This window comes from Gopherus flavomarginatus, chromosome 9, assembly GCF_025201925.1.
Source record: "Gopherus flavomarginatus isolate rGopFla2 chromosome 9, rGopFla2.mat.asm, whole genome shotgun sequence".
NCBI lineage: Eukaryota > Metazoa > Chordata > Testudines > Testudinidae > Gopherus > Gopherus flavomarginatus.
In genome coordinates, this window is record NC_066625.1 from 20376646 (window position 1) to 20391403 (window position 14758).

General features: G+C 37.7%; 1 protein-coding gene across 3 annotated transcripts in view; it reads right to left on the reverse strand.

The window, feature by feature from the left end:
- Window positions 1-158: 158 nt before the first annotated feature.
- GSPT1 (G1 to S phase transition 1) overlaps window positions 159-14758 on the reverse strand; it is a 46158-nt gene continuing 31558 nt past the window's right edge. For all 3 annotated transcript variants that reach the window (XM_050967748.1, XM_050967747.1, XM_050967746.1), the window contains 6 exons: window positions 13296-13389; window positions 12845-12925; window positions 8442-8615; window positions 7640-7729; window positions 6832-7000; window positions 159-1873 (listed from right to left, as the gene is read on the reverse strand). In XM_050967748.1, the coding sequence (XP_050823705.1) occupies window positions 1821-1873; window positions 6832-7000; window positions 7640-7729; window positions 8442-8615; window positions 12845-12925; window positions 13296-13389 (661 nt within the window). In that variant the 3' untranslated portion in view covers window positions 159-1820. The remainder of the gene's footprint in view (window positions 1874-6831; window positions 7001-7639; window positions 7730-8441; window positions 8616-12844; window positions 12926-13295; window positions 13390-14758) is intronic.

Sequence of the window (14758 nt, forward strand, 5' to 3'; positions counted from 1 at the left end):
TTTGCAAGAATTTCCTTGACTAATTTTTATACCAATTTAAGATCCAAGTGTCTGTGGTTTGCTTTTGTTCAGTTGGGAGGGGGGAAAGGAGAGGGAAGGTGTTTGTTTATATTTTGTCTAAAGCTCTCAGATTTCCCAGAAAAATAAAAGCCCAGAGATTTGCAGACTTAATAAAATTTATTTAAATTTCATGCATTACGGTAGCTACAAGTGTAATCATATGAAACTGAAGGACAATTAACTTGCGCTGTCCATACAATGTAGCCTTAAGTGAAATGAATGGGAATTCCACAGTTACAAAGAAACAAGAAGGATGAAACTCTTTAAAATTTTAGAGTTCTGTAAACTGAAACAGTCATGTGACTGTCAGCTTCTGGGGAAGGCAAGGGCTCACCACTATTTAATTTTACAATTGCAAAATATTTAGTTTAAGGAAAAGTATTCTGAAGAAGCTCTGAAGTTAACCCTTTAAAATAATAATGGAGATTTCCATTAATACTTTGTATTTCTCTCATTTCCCATTCACCCTTTTTCACATCGTTCGAACCAGGATGGCAACAGGAGATAGTCCACTTTTACCTACAACTACGTAGGGTTTTAATATTTAGTTCCTTCAAGCTGTATTGAGGAAGCTTAATTTTCAACTGCTTATGGCTTTACTTTCTCAAGAAAGCTCTTCACCAGTCTACACAAGCTTAAATTGGCTTGATATGCAAAAATGTACAGACTGCACTTGATTCTGCACCTCCTACATTTCAATATGTGCAAACACTTAGAGTCTTAAATAGTCTCTCTCCTCAATTCAGACAGATCTTTAAAACAGCAAGGATTATCCAGCCTTCTAACAGAGAATGAATTAAGTGACTTGTAGAACTGGCACTTTAACTGGCCCAGTTAAATACCAATGCAGGCATTACTGCCACCATTACCATGTTTTTGCAACTTCCATTGATTTACTGGTTGTTAGCATTTTCTGAAGGTAAGAATTTGATTATGCTGTACTTTATAAAAAAAGACATAGTATGTAATTCTAGCATTCAAAACCAACTTACTGTGTCTAAGAAATTATGTTAAGTCAACTTAGGTTTGCTGTAGATATAAATCAACATAAAGCTAATAAAGTAGTGCCACATTTGCAGAAAGGTATTTAATTTAAAGAATGCATTAAACACCACCATTAGGCTGGGGCAAAACGAATTCCTTTTATACAAACTTGGTCAGTTGTCTAAGTACCTCATTTAAAACACGGAGGAGTGAGAAGGAAGAGAGCTGCTGAGGAGTTTAGAAAACTCCAAGTAATCGAACATTTAGACTCCTTGGAAAGTTAAAAAGCTAGTGCAACAGTGTTACATCCAGATAAAAAACGTTATTCAAAAGCAATTCCAATACCAAAAAGGATTTCAAATTGAATAGTTTATTAACATGGTAGTTGTCTTTGTAACGTGTACACACACTCACACTGAGTGATCTGCCTGGAAAAAAGATGTCTTAATATGCCAGGGGAAATTAAACATTAAAAATCCTTTAGATTTTCATAATTATAGGCAATTATGTCCACATCACTTACAAAGCTATTGCCGAATCTTTGCAAGGAAGCAGAATTTGGGAGAAAAAAACCCCTTTTTGGGAAATTCAACAATGGCATAGCAGAGCTCTCAATATGAGAAAGCTGACATAATGTGGACCTTGGCTGTGAAATTTGTCTTTGCAAAATATGGGGAGAAGTTTATCAATGGGCAGAAATAAGAAGGCGGTGTGAAGTAGGCTTTTGCAGAGTCAATTTTCCTCACAGTATTGTGCAGGGTCATCAAGAAAAATGCTTAGTCCTTCTCCGGAACCAGTTTCAGAACTTTTCCAATTGCAATGGTCTTACCTAAACCAAGGAGAAAGATGCTTGTGTTAGGTCTTTTATTGGTGAACAGTGCATTACATCTAGAAGTGTGAAAGCTTCTAAAACAGAGATTCCTCATGGTGTCTAATTATATATTAGAGAACGTTATTTTTCATGACAAGAGTATAATAGTGTGTTAATGGGAGCAAAAGTGCCATTCTCTCAAAGGAGAAATCAATATAGATACAAAGAGTGAGATTGTTCTGTATTCATCTGAATTTTTGCTTGCTAAGTCGGGCTTCATCATAAGTGCTTTAAGTTATGCTATTCCAACTTGTACAGGTTGAAAACGCCATTCCTGCAAGTTATATTGTAGGACAAGGGAATACATGGAAGAATTTAAGTAACCAATAAGGGACAGCTCTTACAGCGCAAGGGAGTAATTTCATAAGTTTTATTATGGATGCATATAGCCGGAAGTCTAGAATGAATGGCAAAATAAAGATTGCCTCAAGTCATAATATTTTGTGACCATAAGGCATGTTTTGTCAGGTTAGTGAAAAGTCATTTGGGAATACCACTTTTTCCTTCTTGTTTGAAGTTCAGCTAGCAGCTGGAGTATCAGTGAGCACCTGCACTCTGCTTTACCAGAAACACCTGCTTCAAGCTAAATGGATTTAAATAATATGATCATAAGTCATTTTTACTTGACGGAGATGTCATAAGAAACTTTTCGTGCAGGTGTTCGATACCCAGTTGCTGGCACAGAAAAACTAGGGTGGGGGAAAAGGGAATTACTTTTCAGTGTCTGATTCCTGCAAAATATTATTAGGGCTGTCAAGCGCTTAAAAAATTAATCACATTTAACAAAATTAATCATGATTAATCACACAAAAAAAATAATTTGTGATTAATCGTGTTGTTAAACAATAGAAGACTTTTTATATAAATATTTTTGGATATTTTTACATTTTCAAATATACTGATTTCAATTATAACACAGAATACCAAGTGTACAGTACTCACTTAATTTTTTTAATTACAAATATTTGCACTGTAAAAATAAAAAAATAGTATTTTTCAATTCACTTAGATTTCACTACAGTACTTGTATTATCTTAAAAGTTGAACTTACAAATGTAGACTTATGTACAGAAAATAAATGCATTCAAAAATAAAACAGTGTAAAAAACTTAAGAGCCTACAAGTCTACTCAGTCCTACTTCTTATTCAGCCAATTGCTCAGACAAGTTTGTTTATATGTGCAGGAGATAATGCTGCCTGATTCTTGTTTATAATATCACCTGAAAGTGAGAACAAATGTTTGTATGGCACTGTTGTAGCCGGTGTTGCAAGATATTTACATGCCAGTTGCACTAAAGATTCATATGTTCCTTCATGCTTCAGCCACCATTCCAGAGGACGTGCATCCATGCTGATGGATTCTGCTCGATAACAATCCAAAGCAGTGAGGACCAACTCATGTTCACTTTCATCATCTGAGTCAAATGCCACAAGCAGAAGTCTGATTCTCTTTTTTGGTGGTTCAGGTTCTGTAGTTTCTGCACTGGAGTGTTGCTCCTGCAAGACTTCTGGAAGCATGCTCCACACCCTGTCCCGATCAGATTTTGGAAGGCACTTCAGATTCTTAAATCTTGGGTTGAGTGCCGTAGCTATCTTTAGAAATCTTACATTGGGACCTTCTTTGCATTTTGTCAGATCTGCAGTGAAAGTATTCTTAAAATGAACAACATGTGCTGGGTCATCATCCAAGATTGCTATAACATGAAATACATGGCAGAATGTAGGTAAAACACAGAGCAGCAGATATACAATTCTCCCCAATAAGTTCAGTCACAAATTTAATTAACACATTTTTTTAAATGAGCATCACCAGTATGGAAGCATATCCTTTGGAATGTGGCCAAAGCATGAAGGGGCATACGAACATTTAGCATATCTGGCACGTAAATATCTTGCGATGCCAGCTACAACAGTGCATTGTGCATGCCTGTTCTCACTTTCAGATGGACATTGTAAATAAGATGTGGGCAACATTATGTCCCGCACATATAAACAAACTTGTGTGTCTTAGCAATTGGCTGAATAAGAAATAAAACTGAGAGAACTTGTAGGCTCTAAAGTTCTACATTGTTTTTGAGTGCAGTTATGTAACAAAAATCTAAATTTTTAAGTTGCGCTTTCACAATAAAGAGATTGCATTACAATACTTGTATGAGGAATACTTGCATTACAATACTTGTATCATTTTTACAGTGCAAATATTTGTAACAAAAGTAGTAAAGTGAGTACCGGACATTTTGTATTCTGTGTTGTAACTGAAATCAATATATTTGAAAATGTAGAAAAACATCCAAAATATTTAATAAATTTCAGTTGGTATTCTATTGTTTAACAGTGTGATTAAAACTGCAATTAATCACAATTTTTTAATCATGATTAATTCTGAGTTTATCAAGTGAGTTAACTGTGATTAATCAACAGCCCTAAATATTATGCCTCACTTACAAGACCCAAGATTCATGTTCCTCAGTTTGATTCTCTTGACTATTAGAGTCTAAAGTTGTTAACTTGGGTAGTTCATCATGAAACAACAATGGATTACAAGAGATCTCTTATGTCTTAATTACTGTAGAAGGAAGAAAAAAAAAAAAAGAATAGAGATTAAGAGCCAAACAGAATCATGCTGACCAGGTTAGTGAACAGTAGGGATTTGGTATAAACTAAAGCTGAAGCTATGGACAGTTTGGGAAGATGGCGGAAGCTAAGAACTCTAGTATGAACCTGCCTTTTTTGCTCAACAGTGATTAAATAGAATGGAAATCATGCTTTCAAGTACCATTTTTTGAAGTGACTCCACGCATTGCTATCAGCTAGAAAGTGTTATAATTTCATAACAGCCTGTTTTTCTTTTCAACTGAGAAAAAGATGTGGAAGATGGCAGAAACTCTCGGGAAACCATTTACTTTTCAACTAAGCTGCAGTCAACGCCTGACAAGGGCATTATTCCGGAAAAAAGCTAATACATCCAGAAATGCTACATTTTAAGAGACCACATTTTCCTGCCTGTCATTATATTTTATAAGTGGCTCATTTTATCAAAAGCTGAGCAACAGCATATTCAGCCAGTCTGATGAGGATATGGCAAGTAAATAGAAAGAATGGGGATCTGTACTAATAGCCAACTCTTCGTATGTCCATAAACACCATCTGTCTGAGACACATAAAAAATGGATGGACCCTCCGTGCTGCACACATCCTTTTCTCAGCCTGGAAATTCAGACTTAAGGACTTGAAAGGGGAAACAGCTGCCCCTCAGTTCTTTCCACTTAATCTCTATATCAGTAAAGAAAAAGTGGACATACCTAGTAACCAGGGCCTTGGAGCGAAGCCTGCAGCTGGAGCGCACAGCAGCTCCGGAGCAGTGGAACTGCAGGTTTTTGCCTGGAGTGGAGCCAGACCACAGCTCCAAAGCCCTGATAGTAACTGTAGATTGTTGTTGTAAGTTAACTTTCTGGGTGTACTGATCCACTTCTGGGAGACAGACCAGTTCATAGACTCCCCTGCTAATGTCAGGGTGCCCTCCTCCCCCCATTCCTGTGCCCCGCTCCTTTACACCATCTCCACAGAGCAGGGTGGGGGACATGACAGGGCTCAGGATGGAGGGTGCCTGCTGGCAGCAGCTGCTGTCTCAACTTACTGGTCTACTTAAAAAGGCAGTGTAGTTAGAGTGGGGTCAGCATACTTAAAGGGGCAATGCACGTCTCTCACACAAAGAGAGAGAGTGAGAGAGAGAGAGAAAGTGTGTGTGTGTGTGTGTGTGTGTGTGTGTGTGTTACACACAGGGTGTATGACTGTCTCTCTCTGTCATGCTGTCTCCCCTCCCACCATTCATGGCACATTAGAGACTAAAATGTATTTGAACATAAGCTTTTGTGGGCTAAAACCCACTTCATCGGATGCATGCAGTGGAAAATACAGTAGGAAGATAGATACACACAGAAGACATGAAAAAATAGGTGTTGCCATACTAATTATAATGAGAGTAATCAGTTAACGTGGGCTATTATCAGCAGGAGAAAAAAACCTTTTGAAGTGATAATCAGGATGGCCCATTTCCAACAGCTGACAAGAAGGTATGAGTAAAAGTGTGTGTGTGGGGGGGGGGGGGGGGGGGGGGGGATTAGCATGGAGAAACAGGTTTTACTTTGTGTAGTCTCTCAGGTGCCACAAGTACTCTTTGTTCTTTTTGCTGATACAGATGGCTACCACTCTGAAACCTGTCACAATATTATTAGTCTCCCAAATTGGGCCTCAGATCTTGAGAAATGTTCTGTATTCTTTAACTTTTCTGCACAGCAAGCTGGAGGCTCCCGGGAGCAGCTCTAAGGCAGAGGGCAGAAGCAGCACATGGAGGGGGAGGACACCGCTGAACTGCCCAGAAATTGATAGCCTGCTAGGCAGCTGCCGCACAAGGAACTTAGGTGAGCTCATAAGGGGGTTGCCAGTCCACCCTGGTTCCAAGTCCCCACCACCTAGCTCCAACAGGCTGCTCTTTGCAAGCAGCGGACAAAGCAGGCAGCTGCCAAACAATGTTACAAGGGAGCACTGTGCAACTTTAAACGAGCATGTTCTCTAATTGATCAGCAACGTAAAAACGAAACATAACCAGGATAACGTTAAGTGAAGAGTTACTGTATCTTTAGTATGCAAGACCTGTGAATGCATTTCTATTATTAGCAGCAGCCCTGTTGTCTCCTCTCTCTATACTGTACAATGGAATATCTATTTTTCAGCAGGAAGAATAAGAAACAGTCTTCTACAGATAATTTTCTACTAAGTACTGCAATTAGAAAAGGGACAGATAATATTTCCATTTCCAGTTTTTCATTTCAGTGTTTGAGATTTCTTATTCTAAGTGTAATAAGATGGTGTATATATAGAGAAACAAACTTTAATAGTTGCACAAGTAGTCTTACCCTCATCTCTTAAGGTAAAACGACCCATCTGAGGGAACTCTTTGAATGTCTCAAGGCAGATGGTTCCTGCTGTCCTTAAACGGGCAATGCATACTTGATCTTGTTTCACAAAACGTGGTCGTGTCTTACTTTTTTCTCCTGATTTTTTGTCTACCAAGCAGATTAAGGCCTGCACAAGAATGAGAAGTTTAAAGTGTTAGCAAAACACAGTTTATTGACAATTATATTTTCCCCTCAGAAATGAAGCATCAGTATTCACCAAGCCTCTTTAAAACTACTGTCTACTTGAAATTTAGTCAATTTTGAAAAGGTAACGGTGGTTTACCTAACACTTGCTCGTGAGACACTCACCCCAACCAACATCTATGATTTTATAATATTTTTTTTTCTGCAAATACTCTTCTCCCTTGTTACTACAGAAAAAACTACACAAATGGACTATACTTGGAATACAGTGAAACACACATACAAAATGCTGTCAAATCCACAAGTAAACAAATTGAAAAAAGGGAGAAAGATATCTCCCCCACCCCCCTTTTTTGGGTACTTTTAGGAAGATATTCAGACCGAAGTGTGATAGTGGACCATGTCCTTTTATGATATCAAGTTTGAATATACAGTAGCATTCAGGGCTCCCAAAGTGTTCATAACATGTATATATGATGCTTATTTGCTATGTTGTGTTAGTGCACAAGGATCCAATCTGGACTGGAGATCTGTTGTACTATTTTCTGTAAAAACAATTGAAAACAAGTTCCTCCTCTGAAGAGCATGCTGTCTTTAAGTTAAAGCATTAATATAAACTCACTGTTATCTCGACTTCTTCAATACAGGTATGAATGTGCAGCACCGCATTATAACCAGGGCAGATGATGGATTTGTGCTCAATTATCACTATCTGTAAAGTAATATAAGAAGTTTAATATAACTGCATTCCTCACATATTATATTCTGAAGAGGCAGAGACTAACCAATTAAGGGTTAGCTATCACACATTTTTATCTAGAACTTCATATACATGCCACATCACGTCACTGAATAAAACTTTTCAGAAGCAAAAGGCCAACCCCACACTCTTGTTAGGGAACCAGCAAAATCATAGAATATCAGGGTTGGAAGGGACCTCAAGAGGTCATCTAGTCCAACCCCCTGCTCAGAGCAGGACTAATCCCCAGACAGATTTTTACCCCAGATCACTAAATGGCCCCCTCAAGGATTGAACTCATAACCCTGGGTTTATCAGGCCAATGCTCAAACCACTGAGCTATCCCTCCCCCTAAATGACTGAATGTCTTATAATACAGAAATATACTTACTGAAAAATAACTCATCTATAAGAAGGAAAATAGAATTTTGCTTTAAGATTAGGGATTTCTGAAACTTCAGTTAGAATATTCACATTCAGAGAACATTTGTTCAAAGAACAAATATGTAATTCACTTTTGACTTTTTTAAGCAATGATTTTACATCTTGGATTAAGATTTATGAAATCACACAGTGGTCTTACAGCAGCTGTGAAATTTCTAACTAAATTGTCTTGTTTAGTGTCATTCACTATCATTAGATACAAGAACCAAGGAATTACAGACCTGTATTTCAGCTAGCGTACCTGGGCATCAAATGTGCGTCCAGAATGACAAAGGTTATTAGGGTCACAGAGTATAAATCCTGGAAGGATCTCCTCCTCTTCAATTCCTTTCAGTCTAATCTTCAAGTTTTCACCTGGGGCTACAGCATCAGTTTCTACATCATCAGAAAGGATTCCAAGAACTTCCACGTTGTGCTTAAAGAAAGCGAGATTCGGGTTTCCTGATATATTAAATGTTTTACTTAACGCATGTCACCAAAAAAAAAAATCACTAATACAAAAGAGTATATTAGACCTATACAGTTTGTCAGCTACATCTCTGCATTAGTTTAAATATGTTGCATTAGGTGTATTATTATTAGGGCTGTAGATTAATCGCAGTTAACTCATGCGATTAACTCAAAAAATTAATCATGATTAATTGCAATTTTAAATGCACTGTTAAACAATAGAATACCAATTGAAATTTATTAATATTTGTGGATTTTTTCTACATTTTCAAATATATTGCTTTCAATTACAACACTGAATACGAAGTGCACAGTACTCACTTTATATGTGTTCCAAATATTTGCACTGTAAAAATGACAGTATTTTTCAATTAACTTCATACAAGTACTGTAGTGCAATCTCTATCGTGAAAGTGCAATTTACAAACGTAGATTTTTGTTACATGACTGCACTCCAAAAAAAAAAAAGGCAAAACTTCAGAGCCTACAAGTCCACTCAGTCCTATTTAGCATTCAGCCAATCACCAATACAAACAAGTTAGTTGACATTTATGGGAGATAATGCTGCCAACTTCTTATTTACAATGTCACCAGAAAGCGAGAACAGGATTCACATGGCACTTTTGTAGCCAGCATTGCAAGGTATCTATGTGCCAGATATGCTAAACATTCATATGCCGCTTCATGCTTCGGCCACCATTCCCGAGGACATGCTTCCATGCTGATGATGCTTGTAAAAAAATAATGCATTAATTAAATTTGTGACTGAACTCCTTGGGGGAGAACTGTATTTCTCTATCTCTATTTTACCTACATTCTGCCATATATTTCATGTTATAGTATCTTGGATGATGACTCAGCATATGTTGTTCATTTTAAGAATGTTTTCGCTGCAGATCTGACAAAACATGAAGGTACAATGTGAGATTTGTAAGATAGCTACGGCACTCGACCCAAGATTTAAGAATCTGAAGTCCCTTCCAAAATCTGATCGGGACGGGGTGTGGAGCATGCTTCCAGAAGTCTTAAAAGAGCAACACTCCGATGTGAAAACTACAGAACCTGAACAACCAAAAAAGGAAATCAACCTTCTATTGGTGGCATTTGATTCAGATGATGAAAATGAACATGTGTCTGTCCACACTGCCTTGGACTGCTATCGAGCAGAACCTGTCGTCAGCATGGACGTGTGTCCTCTGGAATGGAGATTGAAGCACTAAGGTACATATGAATCTGGCATGTAAATATCTTGCGACACCAGCTACTACAGTGCCATGTGAACCCCTGTTCTCACTTTCAGGCGACATTTTGAACAAGAAGCAGGCAGCATTATCTCCTGCAAATGTAAACAAACTTATTTGAGCGATTGGCTGAACATAAAATAGGACAGAGGACTTGTAGGCTCTAAAAAGTTTTTTAAAAAATTGTTTTTGATTGTAGTTATATTTTGGACATAATTCTACATTTTTAAGTTCAACTTTCATAATAAATAGATTGCACCACATACTTGTATGAGGTGAATTGAAGAATACAATTTCTTTTTTTTTTTTTTTTTACAGTGCAAATATTTGTAATGAAATAAATATAAAGTGAGCTCTGTACACTTCATATTCTGTTATAATTGAAATCAATATATTTGAAAATGTGGAAAATATTTAAATAAATGGTATTCTTTTATTGTTTAACAATGCGATTAATCGCACACTTAAACCCTTAATTGCTTGACAGCCCTAATGATTATAATAAAGCATTTTAATTCACAATTTTATGAAAAACTTGAACACAGAAGAAAATTTGCTGGTATCACTCAGTTATTAAAATATAATCTAGCACTTTTGTTCTGTCCAATATTCCAATTTAGACAACATTGTGATACATTGTATTTTTAATCTTAGTCTACAGCAAGTTTCAAAAGGCTTTCATCATAGAGAAAGGCACATATTTATGGAGATCATATGCAGGAAATAAGTCTCATCCACTTTGGGGAGTGTATACTGTGGTGTTATAAATAAATATGTATTTTTTTTAATATTAGAATCAGAATTAGTCCAGGTGTTCACAACATTGAAGTTTTAAGATTTCGAGAACTTTATATTCTAAAGATGAAAAGCTAGTATGTGCCAAGGTTACATTTTTAAAACGTACCCTTTCAGCACTCTGATAAAAGGAATAATATGTCAGAATAAAGGAGTGAAGTGATTTTGTTTGCAGATCACATGAGAAGATTCTGTAGAGCTTCCTAAGCAGATGAATATAAATCAGGATGCAGGTTTATGAATACTCTCAATCAAAACATCATATAATCTAATTTATTGACATCCCTTTACACCATAGTCTGTCCTTTGGTCTCATGCCTTCACTCACCAGTAAGGACCAGTTGGGAAGAATTAGATTAATTTGAAAGAGTAAGGGGGGGGAAAAAAAAAAAGGATTCATCCTACCCCCAAAAGAGTAAAAGGGTTACCACAGTTCACTTTTGTAAGGTTTTAGCTCACTACTACTAACAGAAGTGCATGTCATCTGAAGTGTAAAAGGACTTATTGAAATATACAAATTTTATGTTTATGGTAATCTGCTAAAAGCATTTGCAACTTCTCAACTGCTCCCTACTAATTCTCCTACAGAGTTACATGGTTGTCTGTCAGTAGTAGTAGTGTCAAACAGTTTTGTGATGAAAAGGAAATAGCTTCTTAAAGTACCTTAAGTCAAAAGTACAAGCTCATCTGAGAATTACATCTCAAATTAGTTCTTTAAATTGTTGGGTCTTCTTCCTTTTTCCCCTGGGGGAATAATTCCTCAAGTTCCACGGAAGGTGTATTTTAAAACAATATTTTCTAAACCACTTGCAAATAAGAAATGCCAGGTATAAAAATCCAGAGAAGCACTCAATTTTCACCACAATAGGCAAATTAAGTTGTAACAAGAAAAATATTCTGTTACTAATGCATTTGACCGTTATGGAACTTTTCCCCAACATGTTGGTAAACTTGTCTTTCACTCAAATTTCAAATTTGTTCAGTGCTGTGATGATTCATTTCTTTAGTCACTACACCAGTAGAACAAATGTTAGTAATTTGAGCACTAATATTGATTTAACTGGCTCTCCACACCCTAAATTAAGGTGGACTGGACATCAAATAGAGTAGAGGCTACTACCCAAGTTAACTTTTAGAGACAGTGTCTGAAAATTTCTTTTTATCTTGGAATCTTAATTCAGGTATAGACAGACTGTCAAAAACAAGTATGATGCATCCTTCAAGGCCTTTGACATTAGATTACAGAATGTACTTTTTAATCACACTCCTGGATACTATTCATCAGATGGCAGCAACACAAAGCTAGCTCCTTTATACTGTCGATTTTTAAATCTTTAATGCAAAAACATGCCCCGTACTATTAACTTGCAGCTGCTAATTTTCCAGAAGAGGTGACATGGAAATCAGTCTAAACATCAATGCATTTTGCATAAAGAAATTTCTGTTTCCCGTGTACAAGAGATTCATCTTATGTTCTGGCATGAATGCTGAGACACCCTTAATTTTCACTGACTGTTGGAACAGAAGAGGTAAAGGAATTCTCAACTTAAGCCAATAAAAATAACAGTAGTTCTCTCATACAATATATATCTCAGCTTATGTCCTTGGAATCTGTTCCATTCTCACTTGAAAATGGATACAGTGTGTGAGGAAGGTGGTGACTAACTCCCAGCAGAAAAAGGATTCAACTAGGCAAACATACCTATTGCAAAGCAAACTAAAGCTCAAATAAGCCAGATTGATTTGATGACCCAAGGGTTACTGGAGTTTAGTGATGCAGTGCAATTCTGCTTTTGAATGCTGAGGAAATCAAAGACATACTCAACATCCAGAAAAAACGTTAACTGCTAAACTCAGCTATTAAAAACACTGATGTTTTCTCCCATACATTTTCCCAAACACTTGTCAGGGATGGTCTAGATAATACTAAGCCCTGCCAGGAGTGCAGGGGACTGGACTAGATGACTTCTTGAGATCCCTTTCAGTCCTATGATTTTAAAACATGGAATATTTTCAGAGGCAGTTATATAAAGCTGAATCCTGTCTGACATAGTGTCATATATGGAAGCGCTTAGTTCTGATCAAATTACTTACTGTAAACCAAGCTGATTATAGCCTTAGAAACTTCTTAAATATGGAAGATGAAAACTTGCCATACCTTGTTTGGCATCATCACAAGTTGCTGTCCTTTGCAAATAGAGCCTGATTCTAGCTTTCCCAGGACCACAGTGCCCATATCCTTTGTAAAAAACAGAAACACTAGTTCAAAGCTTATTTTTCTTAAAATACTGCTGTGTTTTACTGTTTAATCATAAACGTAGACAACACATATATTGATATAATCAAGTGATGTTGCATTATTGCATCTAAGTTAGTATTTTCCAATGAGAAAAGCATCTAAAGCATGAAATGGTGAGCATTAGAACATATTTAAAAGCAAATGTGATCCTTTTCAGTCAATCCTGTGTATCAAAAGGTAAATGACACGATGCCCACCACATTTAAGACAGAACTACAGGAACCCTTTGAAAATAAAGTAAGAGTGGAATACATGGGCCACCTATTTGAAGGTAACATAACTAATTTCAAATCCTAGTTTCATTTTGTACCTTATATTTATCCACAATTGGCAGCCTGATTGGTCCATCAACTGAACGGTTGAAGTTTGGCAAATTATCCAGATATGGAATAAATGGTAAACCACTAAAAGGAATAAAAATATTTATTTAAATAAACATTTCACTTACAGTTTGGCTAAACTGTATGGCTTATTCATTACAAATCAAGAAAAGGATTTCAGCCAAACACAGCAGAGGGAAAGAACTTTAACCTCTAAACAATGAAATCCTTAACACCACTAACTTGTGTATGTTAACATAGATCAAAAGTGGTGATGCAAAGTGGTTATACTGCTTACATTCACACCATTTAATTTTAAAATCACATTACAAGCATTTTTAGAACAGTTCATTAGTCCACTGAGACTCTTGCTAGATATGCTAAACTGTTCCAGGAGTGTGAACACAATAGGCTAGTTTTCAGAGTGGTTTTCATTAACATGGTTTAATTGCCTTGAGCCATATCAGCAAACATAACATTAAATGGCTATGAGCCATGTCCACAATCTTATTAGGGTTCTACACAGACTATTCACATCAAACTGTTTTTCACCCTAGCCACACACCCAACGTGAAATCACTGGAAAATTCAAGTGGCAGTACAGCACTTTCAAGACCTCACAAGGCAAGGAAAATACTGTTATGGTCTGTGGTAAGCTAACTCCACATACAACAGAAATAGGCCATGGCTACACTGGAGAGTTGCAGCGCTGGTGAAGGGGTTACAGCGCTGCAACTCACTCTGTCCACACTTGCAAAGCACTGCCAGCGCTGCAACTCCCTGGTTGCAGCGCTGGCTGTACACCTGGTCTGCCTCGGGTGTAGCGATTCCAGCGCTGGTCATCAAGTGTGGACACCAACAGCGCTTTTATTGGCCTCCAGGGTATTAAGAGGTATCCCAGCATAGCTTTTCAGCCACTCTGCTCATCGTTTCACACTCCACTGCCCTGGGCTCAGGTGACCCGCCCTTTAAATGCATCGGGAATTTTAAAAATCCCCTTCCTGTTTGCTCAGCCAGGTGTGGAGTGCAATCAATCAATCAGTGACCATGCCTCCATGCCCCAAACGAGCCCCAGCATGGAACCCTTCTGAGCTGCAGGACTTCATCAGTGTTTGGGGTGAGGAAGCTGTGCAATCACAGCTGCGCTCCAGCCGTAGAAATTATGATACCTATGGGCAGGTATCAAAGTCCTTGCTGCTAAAGGGCCATGAACGGGACGCGTTGCAGTGCAGGGTAAAAGTAAAGGAGCTGCGCAGTGCCTATTGCAAAGCCCGTGAGGGAAACCGCCGCTCAGGAGCTGCCCCCATGACCTGCCGTTTTTACAAGGAGCTGGATGCCATACTTGGGTGTGACCCCACTGCCAATCCGAGGAGCACGATGGAGAGTTCAGGGCAGGGAGAAGTGGGGGAGGGTGTAGAGGAAGCGGAGAGTGAGGCTACTGGGGTGGAGGGAG